The sequence below is a fragment of the Spea bombifrons genome, chromosome 8 (genome assembly GCF_027358695.1).
Source record: "Spea bombifrons isolate aSpeBom1 chromosome 8, aSpeBom1.2.pri, whole genome shotgun sequence".
NCBI classification, from domain to species: domain Eukaryota; kingdom Metazoa; phylum Chordata; class Amphibia; order Anura; family Pelobatidae; genus Spea; species Spea bombifrons.
Window position 1 is genome coordinate 37,375,719 of NC_071094.1, and position 19,391 is coordinate 37,395,109.

Sequence of the window (19,391 nt, forward strand, 5' to 3'; positions counted from 1 at the left end):
AACTCTCACCCGGGAATTCAATCTCAGGATAAGGAGGAAGACTGATATTAATGTCTTAGTATATAGGTTTCCCTGAGTGATTTCAGAGGCCAGTTACCCTTGGAGAAAAGGTTAAAGTCGATTGATTTTTAAAGTACCCCTGGAGGCTGGCGCGTGTTGTGTCAAAATGAGTCTTTGATAGACAGTAACGTTCCTATGTCTGGTAATGTTCTCAGTGCTGTGTCAGCAGGTCCTGCTTTTGAGATAAAAGTTAAAAGTATCTGCTGACTGACCACCGATTCAAACTTCATTGAATATTAACTATTCCTGCTGCTTCAGAGACGTTTCATGACCACACGTTAACCTTTTCAGTGCTTAGAGGGACTTGTCACGCTCATCTGATAAAAAAGGGTTAACTAAAGGTCTGTCAATCACACTGAATTTATTAATGTGACACCCTGATTTTTATCAGACGTTACAACTAAAGAGAGGGTTGTGCTTTTCTCGCATGTCTCTATTCATTATGAAGCCAACACTAGCAGGTTCCTCCAGCTATATTATCTCTGCTGTCCTTTATAATGGATAACTGAATCACTGATTTAACTATACATTATACAGGGCCAGTCAAGCTCTTCCTTCAGCATAAGCTCACTGTCATACCAGGGAACTTTTGGGCTCCAGCTACCTGGACCCTTCCCCTGCGGGACACGGCCAGGACTACCTAGTGGGTGGCCCGCTGACACCATGCATGGGACGCACCCTCATTTAAGGGTGCTATTCACAATTATGTTAAAAAAATGTTAGTTCTTGTAGGAATTGTATTGTTAGCTATAAGGAATCCAGCTGCACACATAACACAATCATGTATTGTTAAAATCTATCTATCTATCTATCTATCTATCTATCTATCTATCTATCTATCTATCTATCTATCTATCTATCTACCTACCTACCTACCTATCTATCTATTCTCTAGTCCGTCTGTAGAGGATAACTGTGAACTTGCTTTCATTGTGGTTTTGTATTTTCTTTTTGCTTTTAATGAAGTATCGCCGTGTCTCAGTCTCCCTAGGGGCAGGGCCCTGTGCTCTGTACACGGCACACACTCTCTTTAAGGAACGGGTGAGGATGCTGTGAAATACAGAGGCACGTCTCGCTTATAATAAAATTTGACTGGGGCCACCAACATCTAATGTTGTGCCGCAGGTTGGAATCTCCGATTTAGGCTTTCTCATGCATTCCTGTTTAGCTGGCAGTGCTGATTAATGCCTTTCTGTGATACAGGAGGGCAGGATTCAATTCCCTTTTCATTACTTTGATACATGCAGTCACATCTGGATGCGGCTGCTGAACTGGTAAATGTCATCATTTGTACAAGTTAACAGTCAGACTCTGCATATTAACTTATTTAATTGTCAGTTAAATGACTTGCGCAACAACAATTTGACCCGAAGCCATAATTCAGAAGCCAGCCGCTTGCATATCTACTAGTCGGTTGTGTTTGTAATACTTAAAATTAATATCTGATGATGTAGCCGTTGAAACTTAATGTATTGCGCCAGCATGCCACATAACATAAAGTCATTACCAGCTTTAGAAAAGTTGTTATTTTAAAGATATCTGTTGAATGTTATGTTTTTGTGACCTTGTTGGCATCTGTCTAAGCAGCGATGGCTTTGCAGCTTTTAAAACATGAACTTGCTTTTATCTGACAACATAAAAGAAGAGCAGTTGTTAACAGTAAGAGGCACTTTTAACATATATTATATACAGCAGCAAGGCTACCATCAGTGGGGTATAACCAGTACCCGTATATGGAGCCTGGGCAAATAGGGTGACCCGGCCTCATTGGCCCCGTGGACCACTACCTGGGACTGAGTCTTGCAGGCTATGTGGGCCAGCTGGCCACTTTCCAGGATTGGTGCCCAGTGGCTCTCATCTGTTACGGGCTCATTGATCCTTATGGCTTTCTACCCGAGACTGCGCCCCTGTGGCCTGCCACCTGGGATTGGGCCCTTGCAGGCTTTGGTGCCCAGATGGTCTTTTTCCAGGGATTGGATCTAGTTGGTGCTTGATGGCCCAATTGGGGTGGATGGGGCATGGAGGACAGGACAAGAAGTCCTGTCTTTAGGGTTGTATTGGGCCACAAGATTAAAGCATTAAAGCTACCGTCAATTCTTGTTACTCTAGACACCCTAGTGGCTGTATGTGGAACTACAAGTAGCACACCAAAAAGCTTCAGTTGTGGCCCACAACTCAATCAGAGCAGCCAACAGCCCCTGCCCTTGTCTGCCCTTCCCCAGTACTGGGCATGGTCTGGTTGTAGAAGAGGTTGGGCAAACGGCAGGTTGTTCTTTTTACTAGTGAGTGGGTATTTCTGCATCAATAATGTTGAATTCCTTGGATAGCAATAGGGGCTATATTGGACCCGGTCGGTTTAAATTGTATCCCCAGTCCAGCTATATATCTGAGGTGGTACACAAGTGGAAGACAATTAAATACATACTTATAAAATTGAAAGGACAAGAAAGTTCTGACGACCACTTATGAGAACATTGCCGCGTCAATAAGACCTGCGGGAAAAGAAACAAATTGTTCCAAAGGGAATTTGCTATTCATAGTTTTTTCTTAAAAAAAAAATATCGAACTCTCATGTTCAGAGAAAATCGCCTCGTCCTATCCCTAAATGATCTGCTAGCACTTCAAGACGATTTCTTTTAAACAAGGACTAATGTAAGCCGTCTGCCTTAAAGAAAGGAAAAGCATTTTGCTGCACTTAGAATGTCTTTTGATCTTCGCTTCTGGGGTTATTTGAGCCCATAGTCAATCTAGTAGATATTCACAGCTCTGTTAAAAGACAGACTAAAAACAACTTTTGTTAGCATTACCCACCAGGAGCCGAAATCAAAGGCGAGATATTAGGTGATAAAATCAAAAAGATGTTTGGAAAAGTTTTCTTCTCACACGGCGTTCTACTGTATTTGGCTAACTATCCTGATTGTCTGAGTGTGTCTTGAAGCTATTGGCAGCGGAACACCACACAATGTAGCAACATCCCCCTGACGGAGCCTACAGAAAAAACTCGTCGGAATTCTTTTGACTTAAAACATAATATATCTGCGGAAACACAGACAAAAGCAAACAGGCAAAATGTTCTCAGCGTCAATCCATTGTGCCTGGTCCTGTCTAGATCCGTGAAATGAATGTTTTCCTTCTATGATATTATGTGACCCGGACCCTTGGCTTAAACAGCTTTGTGAATACACAACCTCTGTAATCCTTCAATCATACCAGGGATGGACAGATAATAAAATCTATGATAGAAGGGAATAAAGTCAGATGCTACCGGGGGCAACGCAATAAACACAATGTAAAACTTGGGTCTTGAAAGTTTATTTAACTCTTTAGTCGTTAAGAAGACGCCACAACAGAGAACTAATGAATGAACAAGGAATACAGGGCCGGACTGGTGATGGCAAGGAGGACATAGTACTTTAAGGCCACATATTGGGTTTTTGTGGTACTGTGGATTGCGACAGAGTCCTCTTAAACATTGCATAGAAAATATTATCTAGTCTGAGCTTGAAGAAATAAGTGATGGACAAGAGATAGGTCTCCAGCTGTTGTTAAACTACAACTCCCACGATGCTTAGCTAGCTGAAGATGTCATATCTATATAAAACAAGCTTCCAAGTATGGAGGGGACAAGCCTTTCAGGCCCAATGTTCCATTTTGATAATGTATGTGCTACCGATGAAAAGGACCCAAGTATTCTGCATAAGAAAAGGCTTTTTCAATGGTGTTTTTTTTCCTCTGAGAATGCATTTCTGACTGTTTCCATGCTTCTGAAAAGTATCCAATAATCATACCAAAACCCTGTTTTTTGATGCCCAATGAACCCTCTTTTAATGCGACCCAGATACAGAGACCGATATACAGAGAAGTAAGAATGTAGCCCTGACATAAAAGTATAAATTGCTTTGAATGTTTTTTTCCAATGCACCAAGCTCTCAAATAGAAATGCCAAGTAGGTCAACCCATCCTCATTGAAATACATGCTTAAAATGCATAAAAAATGAAAGCAAAGTCTCAGTAAGTATTCTTCAATTGTCCTTCTCTGAGAATCCCTGATGCCCCTTTTCCTTTTCTCATGCATCCGTAACTTTGTATAAAGCTGACCGAGCCTTTTTGTTTTGGTGTGTGTATATATCTTGCGGCAGCTTTCCATATCAAGGTTTTTCTTTTTTTTTCATATTGGCCACATACTGTGGATTGCGACGGAGTCCCCTGCAAACTGATATACAATGCATAGAAAACGTGATTCAGTCGAGCTAAAGCAGGAGTCAAGAAATTTAAGATTCAGGAGACCGTAATATAGAAGGCAGAAGAATGAATATAGGATTTGAGAAAAAAGCTCGACATAGCTAGAAACATGGTTTACAGCCACAGGTGGTTTATTATCCAGTGACAAAAAACACGAAAGTTTTAATAGAGGCATATAAATAGAGAGGAGACGTGAGCCGGTTCCATGGTATGTTGTGAGAACTTTCTGATCCATAGGGCTGAAAGGCACATTCTTTTCACACTGCCCTGCATAGTCACGTTATTTTCTTTGGGTATGGGTTTGGTGTATGATTTAAGTCACTCCAGGTCCCAGTTCTGCAGGGTTTCTGCTCATATCTCTACGGTTTTAGGGCTAGGCAGGCCCTGTTCCCACATGGGAAGTTTAAACTAGGACCTTCATGCTGTTCCAACAAGACTTAGGACCCATGGGATTACTCGCAGGCCAACATGCTTGTACCCATTAATGTCTGTCAACAGACATACTATGTGTTGGGAGGTATAGACTTGCTCTTTTGTATATATATGTGAATATATATATACATATAGCTTGAATGTAGCTATACCCATAGCACTCAATGGGTTAAACTGGAAAAATCTGTATGTGCATCATAGGGCTCTTTAGTGGTGGGTAACGTTACTGCCAGGTTCTTGCCGAGCCTGTCAGTTCATCTAGAGCTCTACACGCAGAATAACTCTCTGTCTGCGTACTAACGTAATGAACAAGCCCAAGCAAGATGCACCATAGTTAGACTACACATCCCATCATCCCCAGAAAAATAGGAATTGAGCTGGGAGTGTCACCTGGTCAATCATATACCAGGAACAGATGGGAGCCTTGATGACAAATAAATCAGCACCGTATGAACGCAAGGCTCCTTCTATTGAAAGTCTGAAGCAGGGGGTAATCCTGTAAGAGTTTAGGAATTATCAAAACGGATGTGTCAGCAGACAATCAGAATGAAACGCAGAGCTGCGTCTAGCCTGAAACCTGCGACTGTGTCTGCTTAAAAGACCCCTGTGCTGTCAAATCGGTGTTTAATGGCGATTGCCCCAGCACAGAAAGGGTTACACTGATACCCCCTCCTTCCCCAGAACTCACAAGCTCCCTGCAGCTCTAGATGTGACGGAGAAATATACAGCTTACAGTCTGGATACATGCTGCTAGGTGGCACTGTAGATTTAATCCTTGCTTAACTATGCCTTCCTCTATACCTGTCTCTCTCCAGATGTCCTAAAGTGTTTGGTTCTACTATGCAGAATCCACATTCTCATTTATTATTTATCTCCTTCGCACTCATAAGTCAACACCTTAACCTCTTAATGCCCGGTGTGCTCAACGCATCACCCAGATGCATGTCTTAGCACATTAACCCAACAGCCAAGTGGTTAATGAGCATTAGCTACATAAGTCTGTGTGTCCTTACTTAGAATTCAATAGCCTCCCTAGAGAGGTTGTGTATCTGGGAAGATTGTGTCTATTGGGTCCTGATGGAACATCTAGACAAAATTTCATCAGCCGTGTCTTTTGCAACGGGCCACGTTCTGGTAAACAGTCAACACGCTTCGTTATTTTTCATTCACACTTTAAGCAAATGACTCACGCATCTGTATGTTTACATCTTGGAAATGGAAAACACTTGTTGTGTTTTTGAAAAGGCAATGGAAAAACAAGACTTAGAAAACTATTAATTAATATCATGTTGATTATTGAAAGCTGTCCTTGCCTTTTTGGGGCGCAATAGTATATTTTTATTCATTTCTATAACACAAACCAAATAATGGCTGAACAAAATCTCCCTGCAAGGAGCTATTATATGATTGAAACGTTATGGATTCACACCGTGCACCTTACCATAGCCTTCTTCTGGATGTACCTGATAAATGGCTCCAGCCTAGGTCTTGCTAAGGGTAGTACCCTCTTACCACCCCCTCTCTGAACAGGGTAACAGTAACAATGGAGCAGCGAGTTATGTCTCTTCCATAACAAACCTCTATCGCTCACCCCGTTACAGTCCTTACATGACTTGCCAAGCTATGGATATGATAAGATAGCCCATCTCAATGTGTGAGATGCCTTTTATTAATTTCCCACGGGGACTCTGATCAGAAGCTTAATTCATGACAACAATTGAGGTACTGGGGCATTCATATCAGGTGTCTATATTTTTATACCCATTGTTTCTCTCTAGTCAAAAAAACTAATGTTATTTTATATCTGCTGGCTTATGGTACAGATGAAGAGGCTGGACCATGTGGTAGAGAATGTATATATTTTACTGAAGCCATAAAGACACAAGCTGGCCTCTGTGTATCACTGTGCGCTTGTTATTGTATCTGTGTACACTACTGTCTATTTTTTCAACATTCTCCCCTATATCTATCACTATTTGCCAACATTTTCTTTTACCTTTTTTTCTCATTCAGCAAGCTTTTAAAACCCCTTCTATTCCCAGGACCGTAACTTCCATGGGGACAAAAATGGTCAGCTGGCTCAGGTTCCTCAATATGAGGCACAAGCTTGAGCTACCTGGCGGCAAGAGTCATAATTACAGCTCGGACCATTCTTCATAGTTTTTTTTTATTATTATTATTCCTTCCTTACAAATGTTTTTAATTCATCTATTTTCTTCCTTAACATACCGATGTGGTCTTAATCTCAGTTCTTTAACCCTATTTCTGGTCTCCTTTGGCTTCTTTAACATACTTTGACCCAACTTTATCTTAACTCCCTTCTTTAATCATTTGGTTATTTAAATCAGGGATGGACAGGGGATTAAAATCAGTGCTGGCACTTTAAAGCCAGCTGCCACTTAAATGACACAATGTGCAGTCACATGCATACATAGGTTTTGCTATATCCTTAATCACCCTCTGACATCACCGTATAAATTACAACTCAGGGCCTTTGTGGACGTATGGGGGCATAATAAGTATACCTTTGGCAAACAAAGACAGGCCCTTACAAAGTCCATGGATCTCAAAATGCAGTTGAATGGAAAAAAAAAGTTTTACACTCCTTTTATAAAGTCACTTAAAAAAATAAATGTATTTCTAACAAGTCCTGTAACTTTAAAACGTTGCGAACTACGATGTTGAAATCAATTCCTCAATTTTGCGGCCTTCATGTTTCATTTTAATCCTTACCAGGAAAAGAAAGAGACTGGTGAAACCATTGTAAGTAAACAAATGCTGTCCGTGAAATTGTACCATGTTGTTAAAGTCCTACAAGGACATTTCTCTTCATAATACACCGAAATGCCATTGTACAGGATCATGGAGAAATACATAAATCACTTGCTTGTTCGCACCAGCTTTTTAACCTCTCTCTGAAACCCGGAACAATACATGCTAATGGAAATTACGATACACATTGGTTGAAAGGAAACAATTGTACTGAATTTATGATAGAAACCAGATGAGATATAATGAAACAATATTTAAGTGATATTCAGCCGCTTGTAACACTTCAGTTTTTATAGCAGACAATGTTTAATTAATCTGCATGTACCCCGAGGAGTCAAATCTATTTTTAATGCAAGTTACATTAGAAATACACGGACAGTTTATACTTTCTCCGCTCTCAAGTATTGTACAGATAACATTGATAGCTTGGTGAGCCATCAGAAGCATTTGGTCTGTACCTACACGATATGACCAACAGTATGGGGACACCCCTCCTAATTATTGAGTTTAGGTATTTCGGCCACATCCATTGCCAACAGGTGTTGTTGGTCAGCCTTGTAAAAGTAGTTTAAGGTAAAAAATCAGATTTAGAGAAGGTTTGGTCCCGATCCAACTGTAGGAGAAAGACAGCAAGTTCTGGCCAAAGTAACCACCAGTTTATGAGGTTTTCAGTAGCATTACATTTTATGATCTCAGAAGACCTCCAGGGCAGCTTTGTATATTTGGGATTACAATTGCCCAAAACAAGTACTTGGGTGCAATAATGTAAAATAAAACGACACAGCTGCCCCTTTAATAGTGAAGAATCCATTCATTTATGTGCTTTCTATTAGGTTTTATTAAGCGAGGACAGAACTTATGAGGTCGCAATGGCAGAAGCCCCACCTCCTTTGCTGTTCAGCTTTCCATTTGCCTAATAAACAAAGCAAAATCGTATTAGCATAAGTTTTCAAACAGTAGAAAACGAGCCTAATAAATGCACAGTTGATACATTTGTTGACTCGTAGGAGCATAAGTAGCTGAGAATGATGAGTATGAGTATAGCCAGGAACTTTGGAGGTGCCGGTTGCCTAGCCCTAGCACAAAGTTAAACTACATTCAATGACTGTCATTGAAAAGTACCAGTTTTAGCAAGAAAATCAAGGTTATGTTCCTTAAGTTTAAAAGAACATCAATGAGCCTTTCTTAAGTTTGCCTTTCTGTATACTTTGCCACCTTCTGCGTTCACGCTTTGAGAGGTAATTGAAGTGTCTTCCGACGAACTTGCACAGTCGCCTTGTAGAATGACAACTTAGCCTCGGATTTGTTTTGTATTCAGATATCGCCAAGGGAACTGTGTTAGCGTGAACCTTCTCTGCTTTCATCGTTCCCGTGCCTCTGATCAGGAAACTTATTTAATGCTGATTGCAGAAGTCGAACCAATCCTGGCACCTGGTAGTGTTTTACCTTTCTCTGATCCAGGTTTTTTTCTCCCTACCTGTTTACATATTCATCTCAAGTGGCTTTAGAGACTGTTTGAAGACCTGTTGACAAAGAGATATTTGTGTTCTTCATCTTTTAACAAGTTTGTTTTCTTTTTCCTTTTTCCCTTATACTGCAGATAACCGCCAAGCTGCTCTGGAAAGGTCACGGTCTCGCCATCACGGAAGAATGGTACCTGCATGATTTCTTCAAAGCCAAAAAAATAAGAAAACAGAATCGGGCAACTCTAACGTCATCCAAGATAAAGGAACATCACAGGAAGAAATTCAAACTTCTGCACAATTAATAAGAAGAAAAACAGATGAACTATATACTTATCGCAAATGTGTCGGTATCAGAGGAATCGGAAAGATACTGAGCTGTTTTAGGTTGCCAGGCATTCTAGAAAGTGTTAAAATCCTACAAATATATATATATATATATTTTTTTTTTTCCAAGAAGCAGTATTAGGCATTGTTAAGTCTGATATAATGTGTCGCTTTTATGTATCTATAAATTTCCAGGAAGATATGACGTATAATTTTAATTTGTCCTTATTATAAAGCTGGGGATTAATATATATTACGGTTTTATTAAGCTGATGAGAAAATTGCTATTAACATACAAAGCACTGAAAATTGTAACCCTTAACATATACATAGATATATCCAGATATACACAAATATTGCACTTATAATATATGTCTCCATTTCCGCTTTACTTTTGTGAGCATGAGGAACCATGTAGCTTGTAGTTGTTTTATTTCCTCTATGTTTAGATATGTTAGCGCACATAAACAGTTAATTAATTCTAGAATCAGAGATGCATGGGTGGCTTTACTGTCCAGTTTTAACTTTGATTTCAATAAGTAAAAGCTTAGAGCTGTGGGTTGTGGTCTCTTAGCCTAAGTTTTTTTTTTTTGAGGATTCCAATTAAAATCATTATTTTAAAAAAAACATACTATAAAGCCCCTAAAAGGCATCATGAGCTGTGGATCATCCACTAGAACTCTATGAAATGTATTTAGAGTCAAGGCAGGAAACCAAAGCTAAGCAAGTAACTTGGCTTCTTAAATAATACTTTCATTTGCAACTGATTTAAATTGGAATTTTTAATTCTGAACTTATGTACTTTTTACAAATATTTTTACAAAATAATTGCTTATCTTTTTTCAATGTTTTACGTAGAATTTTAGAAGAAAGGAATTTTTAATGGATATACAGTAAATTATCACAAACCTTCCTATACTTGATGATGCTTAAGGGCCTATTTATTCTAAAAATGGTAACAATGGTTAGTCTTGAAATGGAAAAACAAACTTAGCAGCAGAAATTCAGTTCATCTCTTAGTTTCTATTTGGAGCCTTTGATGAGATTATTCTACAAGTTGCCTAAAGACCTAACCAGGAGAGCGCCATGTTGGGAGTTGGGCAACCCCATGCCAAATCCAGCTTATTTAACATAAGATTGTAACATTTAGGTGCCAAGGGATCTTGCAATTTCTTTTTAGTTTTTAGAGTGAAATTGCATTTAACTTTCAAATTAAAGAAACCTTAAACTCCCCATGGGTATTTCTTGCTGCCCCTGTGCCGCTGTGCCAGGGTACGTCGGTACATAGGCCCTTAAGCATCCTGTTTCTTTTGTTACATTGATCACGCACATTGTACTCAAAACTGCGATGCAATTACTCTTATGTCACCGGACATTATGAGATATCTTACTTTTATATTTTTCGGACAAATTGACTTATCTTGATGCCTTTAGTGCTAAATAGCACAGGTGCTACGACAATGATTTTTTTCTTAAAGGACCCCAACCCTTTGTAAAAACTGCCAAAAATCCTCTACCAAGTCAGCTCATTGAGATATTATCCTTACAAACAATCGCTCTCATCTATCCCATAAAGATAAAAACATCGGCAAATGATATACTTTTTCCGTATGCCACATAACATTAGATGAAAGGAACCGGCTTTTCTGTGGTCAGTTTCCATATTCACTTTTTTAAGTGTACTAAGGAAGCAAAGTCTTAAGACGCTCATCACGTAGCAAAATTATCACATAATGTCTAATAGATCTTTTATTTTCTGATATAGATACATATCGCAAAGAATCTTACATTTTGTAAAAGAAGCTTTTTGTGCTCGGGTTTGTAGTTTACGCTTCACTTTTTATGCACCTATAAAGAGGAAAAAAACACAAATCAGAAGAAATGTCACTGTATATGTGCCCTGTAATGCTACCGACCCTGCACACACGTCATGTTATATAAATCAGTTTTGATGCACATCTGTTCATTAAAAGAACAGTGGGGCCAAAGATATGCAAATGGTCATTTATATTAAAATGGTGTTGTATTGAGGAACATGCAATGTGTTTTGTTTCCTTGCCAAATTCTTGCGTTTACACAATTTACATTTTCTGTGGTGCATGAGTGCTTTTATACAATGACATCTTTATGTGTTTAAGACTTTATTTTATAGTGATGTGCACTATATCCATACCTGAGAACATTCCAAGTTGGTTGATCGGTTGTCTTCGTATTAAACAAATAAATATTTGGGTCATCGGTGAGTCTATGATAACAGTCTTAAGTCTATAAGTCTATAAGTTCTTGTTTAGGAGCTTACCCCCATTTTGGACCTACTAAATATGATGTTAAGGAACCTTTCTAATTGTATAAAAGAGGTTATATATATATACGTTAGGGTCCTTACTGCTAGTTACGTATCCTTTGCTGGTCACAATTTCTGTGGACATCCAAGGCCTTGCGTGAAACAATTTTCAAAGTGTTTGCAAAGAGGGATCTAAAGTGAGAAAACTTTTAAACCCTGTTTGCACCTCGATCTCTTCCAGCAAGTAATGATTAACATATTTATGGCTAAGGTAAAGAGTTCTGAAGCTACCTTAGCTTTAACATTCTAGCAAAGCAGATGCTCACCTCAAGACCTCCTAATGCCTTATTCATAAGTAGACAGACAGTATTGGATGGTGGCTGCAGACACTATGCATTCTATAAACATAAATATACCTCGGGTGACTTTTGAATGCCTCTGCAAGGTCAGCACTTAGCAATTTTATATCATGTATGGATGTCTTAACGGAGATCTGAGATTATAGTTATTCCTCAATACAGCTCAGCCCATTTGATGTAGTCTTAGTAATTGAGAACTGCTACATTTCTTGGATTCCTTCCAAGGAAGATCAATTGAACTGCTGATACAAATGTAACAAACATTTGCCTCACTGGTCAAATTGATCATTTTTGAACCCTGGAGACAAGTTACAACAAATGACAAAGGAAAAGTCTTTTTTTAACAGAAGGGACTTCTGGAGGAAGACGCACTCAACATGACTGGCTTGCCACGTCTTCTTTTCATCTTTTTGTTCACCTTTTCTAACTGTTCTTATTGTTGATGTAATTTACTTATTTTGGTTCTGTTTTAGGGACATGTGTATGCTCCTTTAGAATTGATCATAGGTGTCTCATTTTGGGGTCTGTACTAATGGGTCTGTGCTCTTGCGAGATATCTATGATCCCGGAGATGATGATTGTCAGTTAAGAACCAAGACACATCACCCCAGTGAATTCATCAATCTACACTTAGCTCCTGTGACGACCCAGATTAAAGTTAAACTAAAGCTGCCACCGCTCTGGGCTCGCCTAAGAGCAAAATGGATAGAAAGCGTCTCTTGTTTTCCTAACTAGACTTTGGTAAGTTTCATAAAACTGTATTTAATGGAAACCAAGATAGTTGGTGATTAGTGAATTAATCAAGTGCTCTGACCTGAATTAGTGTCGATCTGTTCCACCAAGTTTTAGGTTAATTTAACACTCAACACACAATTTTTTTGACCTGCTAGTGTCTTTCTGCCAATTTTTCTCTATAGTATAAGTCAGTGTCATGGTTGTATCACGAATGTGATGTGCCTAGTTGGATATCCTAAAAATATAAGAAACGCAGGCAAAATGTATCAATAATTGGAATTGGAACGAAAGCATTACATTGAAATGTTCTGTAATTGTCATCTTTCTTGTATAGGAAAATAAAGTCGCAGGGTTTTTTTCTTCTTCATTGTGAGGAATCTTCATTGCGTGTCAATAGAAAACAATGACATAGAAAACATAGAAAACAATGACAGGGAAATACCAGCAACAAAACAGCATCATATAACTGTATACAGATTGTGAAAACACAATGTATTATAATTGAGAGGGACTAATATCGTTCACGGAAATGATGCTGAATTATTTTCTTGATGTACCATAGAATTAAAGTAGAAGCAGGCTTGAATATTATTGTTCCTGACAAATCTTAGCTTCTATGTTTGTAAAATAGAAGCTAAGATTTGTCAGGAACAATAATATTAGCTTCTATGTTTGTAAAATGTATATAGATGTGGAAGCATCCCTCAACAAGCTTCTTAGAACCTCATAAAAACACAATTATTAATTTATTAGTAACAAGCCTATGATCATACCTGGGATCTTCTCTCTCTTGGTGGAGTAGCCTCGTGTAGGGATGTGCACAGAAAGCCTTTGGGGGGGCACGGGAAAGTGGAAGGGGAGCGTTCACATACGGCTCCCATCTACTGACCAGGGGATCAGGACGTCACTTTGTGACTTTGAGTCAAACCCTGAGACTTTCTTGGTGTGCCTACAGCTCTCCATGTTAATCAGCAGCCAGAGGCTAGCAAACAAACCCAAATGTCTTTTCTTTGCTGAAGATCGGGTTTTGATCGGGTAACACTTTATATATACTCCAGTTGTCATCACTGGCAGGCCCAGGCTGGCCATATGGTACACGGGCAAATGCCTGGTGGGCCGGTGCCTGATATGGCCACGTACTTAGCGGTACCGCCGCTCTAGTGACAGATTGGGTCCTGCGCTGTGCAGCTACCGGATGGATATGTTCAGCTGTGTCCTACGCCAGTAGAAAACAGCACAGCCTTGCGTATCCAGCTAGTGGCTGCATGTCATTTAACTGACCTTAATGTCCTCAGTCCGGCCCTGATCACCAGTCCATGTAATAAACAGGATAATTCATATATTATCACATTTACATACTGTTATAAAAACCTACAGCTGTTTTTTTTAACCATTTAAAACATTTCTCTAATACAATCTATAACATGTTGTGCCCAACATGTATTCTATCTGTGCAGCTCTCTGCTAAAGCAATGTATCATGTTCGGAAATGCTGCACCTACACGTTTAGCAGTTCCTCCATAACTGAATAATATCTAATATCTCTTCTAGCACCAATTATTATAGAGAGGAAAAGTGAAGAATATGGTGCTATTCCATCGTTGGTTTTATAGGGAACGCCAGCAAAAAAAAAAAAAAAGTTTACTACTTAGACCTCTGATCTGTTGTGTTCCTTATTAAAATGTTGGTCACATCTCTAAAAAGATGGTCATTGCCCACAGTAGTAGTGGATCCATTTACTATACTCCGGAGGGGTTATGCTAATCACAGAATGGTTCTGGCACCGGGAGAATAACTCATCTCTGAACAACTCTTACAGTTACTATTTATAGAGGTTGCACTAATTACTCCATAAGTGAACTTTATTTAGGGAAACATGTCAACTTTAGATTTCCATTTAATCTACCAGCTCAATGACACTATGATTTTTTTTCCCGACACTTGCTTAGATAAATATATCCCTATTCATGGCGTTTCAATTCTGGGTTGGCTTTAAAGCATTTTTCACATTCAGTATGATGCTATGTATATATTCATACATAATCATGAGTATTTGTGTGTAGCCAAACAAGCATGTGAGCCAATGTCAGAAAGCAAGTGTCGGGTTGGCTCGAAACGTGAAGTGCGTCCGCAGCCAAATGGCTTTTCAAGAAGACGCAATGAGTTTATACAGCAGTTAAACAATGTTCTGTAATTAACATAACTACTCCTAAAATCGCTGTTCTGCTTTTTCCGGCCCTCTTGTGGCATCAGCACGGTAAGAATTTTTGTGTCCAACATTCTAATCAAATGTCATAACAGTTAAGATGACAAAATACGTTGAATTCTCTTAAAAGTACCTAAATGAGGCAGATGTACAAATGGAGTTTTATGCGATGTGTGAGAGGAACGCAGGTGCGGGGATTTTCTCTTGATAATGAACATTCACAGCGAATGGTGTTAACGGCACTAAACTGCAGAGTCAACTTTTTTCTTCTATAAAACAAGGCCATTTGACCGTTCCAAAGATTAGACAATGTTCGATATTTCACAGCTATAAATTAAGTGCTCATCTCGCAGCTTGTTAAGGCGGACAGGTTTAGTTCTTGCAGAAGTGGTGAAAACGGCTGTATCCGTCTTTAAAGGAATAATACAGCTTCATTTTGGGTTACTTCTCAGAAAGTTAACTACTTTAAAAAACAGTTTGGTGTTTAACAACTACATATGTATGAGCCCACAGATTAGTTGTTAGTTTTAGTTTTTTGTTTGTTTTTTTCTTTTTTTTCTTTAAAAAAAACCATAAAAAACTTAGATCCTTCAAATTAATTGCCGCCAAAGTGTTTGTGATAAAGCCTAAAAAGCAATTTTATGAAGGATTGAGGAAATATAGAAGAGTACTGGGTTTAATAAACCCAAGTGAGATATTCTATTCTAAGATGAGTAAACATAAGGTAACAGGTCCAAAGAGAAGCAGAGAGTGGCTGAAAAGGGAGCATCTGGTGGGGTCTGTTCTTGGTCAGGCCAAGGTAAATAAACCTGCTGTATGTAAATCTATGTATAAATTTGGATCCATATGCAAATTAGGGACCCCATGGAACAGTGGATTAGACAATAAGTAACTTATTGTCTCTTCTTGTCCACCTCGCTCTGCCTAGAATCCCAAGAGTGCTTTGGAAATCGTGCATTGAGTTAAGATCAGGACTGTGTATAGACATACCTATATATAAAGTGTATTTTATTTTACTTAATCTACTTTTTATGGACTTTTGTCACTTTTTACTCACCGTAACATTCCAAATCCATGGCTATTAATAATATGGTGATTGGGCTTAATTAAAAAGTAAAGCTTATGGGAATGGCCTGTTTAATGTTCTACTGAATAAATAATAATTAAAAAGAAACGGCAGGATGGTTGCTCATAGAAATTTTATTTTTCTTATTTTTTTCTATTAGCAGATTACATGAGGATGTGTTGGAATTATTAATAGTGATGGTTGTTTAATATTTTATGAATTGTGTATAACCAATTTAAATTTATGTTAGAATTTGCTTTTGTTGTGGGGGGGGTAGAGTTAATCTCATAGGCGTTTTTTTAAACCTACGCTGCGAAGGGCCAAAATGTTAAAAGTACTTTATATCTGCTGTTATATCAACGACTCTCTTGTCGTCGTTTCAACGTGTTACTATAAAACGTTAAAGTTCCATAAAGCCATGTAGGCATTTGGGTATAGATATGATTTTATTTACAACGCAATTGGCTAATGTTTTATATTATTGAGTTTTGGAATAAATTGAATACGCAGTCCAAGGAAATTATATTTATATGCAAAGTAATCCCTGCAAATAAAAACATTTTAAAATCACTTGTCCTCTCTAAGCGTCCGTCTGATATATATTACAAGCCAATTACATCTGATTATGCATCCCGAACAACATTGTTCTACAAACCAAAGTTCACCAACTTAATGTTATAAATTTCAATGTTTCGAATAATGCTATAATAAGAACTGGGGAAACGGCATCGCTTTCTAGAAGTGTTTTATGATGCGCCGTCTGCACATTCCCAAATGGCTTTTGTTGAAGTTAAAATATATACTTTTATCTTTCCAAGTAATATAGCTAGGCTTCAGCAATCATCACCGCGAAATCCAAGTTCTAAAATAGTATATATTTATATTAGCATTTTTTGTTTTTGTTTATTCTGTTCCTATAAGAGTCTAAACTCCATGGAGCCAATAGCAAATCTATGCTGTGTCGGCAGATTGGGCGCTGCAGCGTATGGCCGACAGCTGGATATGCCGCTAGCGTTAAAGTGTTAGGGCTACCCCGTCGTTGCTAGTCTGGCTCCGCTAGTGTATCATGGCCCAGCATGAGAAAGGCATAAAAAACACAAAAGAAAACTTAAATTGCAGAAATAATTTATTAATCCATTCTTCAATCAGTATAGAAGACCCCCGAAGTAGGGTCATTGGGTCACATAGAATGTGGAAGGATCTAATGGCCTGTATAGGGTTTGACCCCTAGATACACACGCATAGATTTTAACGGTAACTTGGCTGATTAAGAGGCAGTTGGGTTATTGCGAAATTTCGATAATCTGGAATGGTGATCACAATTCTTTAAATGCTGTCAATGAGTATTTTGTCAGCCAGCGCTATTGCTTTGATGCCACTAAGACAATGCATCCCGGCCCAGTTACTTTGTTTATCTTGGAGAATTTCGATCGTTTCCGAAGGGAATTCTCCAGTCCCGCCTCTGTTCTTACGTTCATGCAGTCTCTTTCTTCAGTTCAAACCGCAAACGCTCTGTTGGATTGAAGACTGCAGAGAGTGATGGCCAGTCAATAACATTGATTTTATGTCCGTTTACACATCTCTTTGTAGATTTCAGTGGATGCTTTCACTCGTCTTGTCAGAATGCCCTTTTTTTTTTACCAAAATTGAGTAAACCATAAATGGTTGTTAAAAAGGTTGAATTCATTTTATTTTTATTTCTATCAATTGAACTATATACACATTCAACTGCCTAATTACGACTGGACACAAAATTCAGCAGTGTCAATGTGTTTCTATTTTATTTTCTGTATATTACCCTTAAACTCCATGTATTTTAGTATAAGCACCGGGATAAGTAGGTAATTATTATCTGGCTAGTGTACTTTGGGGTTTATTCACTAAAGTGGGACTCAGACGAAGCTCACTAAAGATAGCATTTTATACTTCATCGTTAAATCAACGAGATGAAACTGCAACTCTCCTACCAACTCCCACCTTTCAGGTGGTCTTTGGGACATTACATTCCGGTACAGACAGGCCATCTGGCCTAACAAGGAAATACTCTGTGGGGCCATACTACACGTAATATGCGGCCCTTTATGTCCAGCTGGTGGCCACACTTACATCAGCCGCTGACCTTAAAGTCCCAGGACCCCCTCGTGATGGCCAGTCCGGCCCTGGCTACGTTCATTATCCTTGGGCATGTAGCTACAAAAGCACGCGTTTCGCGTTTCATGTTTCGATCTCGCTAGCAATTTTATACGCGTCGGCATCACCCATGCGTGGGATTAGCATGCGCAGAGTAGAGCATTTCTGCCATATATTTTAGTAAACAATTATGGAACAGCAATTTTGGACTGAAGCTACTAACATCGTGCTTTAGTGAGGCCCATAAATCAGACAAGTATTGTATTCCTTTCTCCTATTTCTAATCAGCAAGTGATTCTACAAAGAAATCCACATTATCATAAAGCAAACCAAGCATTTCCTTTTTTTTTTATCGTAAACACAGAAACACGTCGCGTTATTTTGTAAGCAAATAAAAAAATGTATGATAGATGATAAAAATCTGTAAGGCACGGGGTTAATCATTTCAAATATTCATTCTGGACGTTTCCAGGCTAACTCACCTAGTCATTAGCGGGACGTGGTTGCGCATGTTAACGTATAGTTGAATAGACTAGGTTGCGCGCCATGGCAAGGTATTGATTGGGTTTTTTTTTCCGTTGTTTAAAGGGCTCTTTAACTAAAGGTCTCTGTATGTTACAAGTGTTCCACGTACATGTACTTAGTACCTCTGCTGCACGCCCCTTATTGAAGTATTCCAGGAAGCAATTATTCCTCAGGAAAAAGAAGTCTCGGAGGCGACTAATAAGAGAATACAGACACCGGGGTACAAACAAATTCATTTCGCTGTATTTCATTAAAAAAATATTTTTTTCTTTTTATCAAGCCTTTCGATTAGAATATTATATTTAAATCAACGGCAGGTCTACTCATTACGGGCCGGCAGAAAAAGCAGCAGCAAACTTACACCAGTTAGACCAGTGTGCAAATTCATTTTAATTTTAAATGGGCTTTTCGGAGGTTTGACCCCCAGTCATAAGACAATTTTTTTCCTTATCAAATTTGTTGCTGTTAATAACATTCATTGAAGAAATATAAATTTCTTTAATTTCCAATGGGGAGGTTTTAATTTTTTTTCCCCCAAACACCATATAACTGACATGGAAAAAAAAAACTGGTGCACATTTAATTAGGAATCAGAACTGAGAAACTCCTTGGTTAAGAGCCCAAGAGTTTCTTCCCAACCACACAATTTTACCATTAAGCATATGACAAGCGGTTATCTCTGAAATCTCTAATTAGTCGACAAAGCCAATGAAAAGCAATGAACTACAGCTAGGTCCTCCATCTTTTTTTTAAAAAAAGATTGTAAGCTCTTTAGCACATCGATTGCTTG

At 38.6% G+C, this 19,391-nt stretch overlaps 1 protein-coding gene across 1 annotated transcript in view; it reads left to right on the forward strand.

Moving 5' to 3' along the window:
* Nucleotides 1-9,923, forward strand: part of DIAPH2 (diaphanous related formin 2) — a 474,990-nt gene extending 465,067 nt beyond the window's left edge. The window contains exon 28 of the mRNA XM_053473147.1: nucleotides 9,107-9,923. Coding sequence (XP_053329122.1) covers nucleotides 9,107-9,171 — 65 coding nt within the window. The 3' untranslated portion in view covers nucleotides 9,172-9,923. The remainder of the gene's footprint in view (nucleotides 1-9,106) is intronic.
* Nucleotides 9,924-19,391: the final 9,468 nt, after the last annotated feature.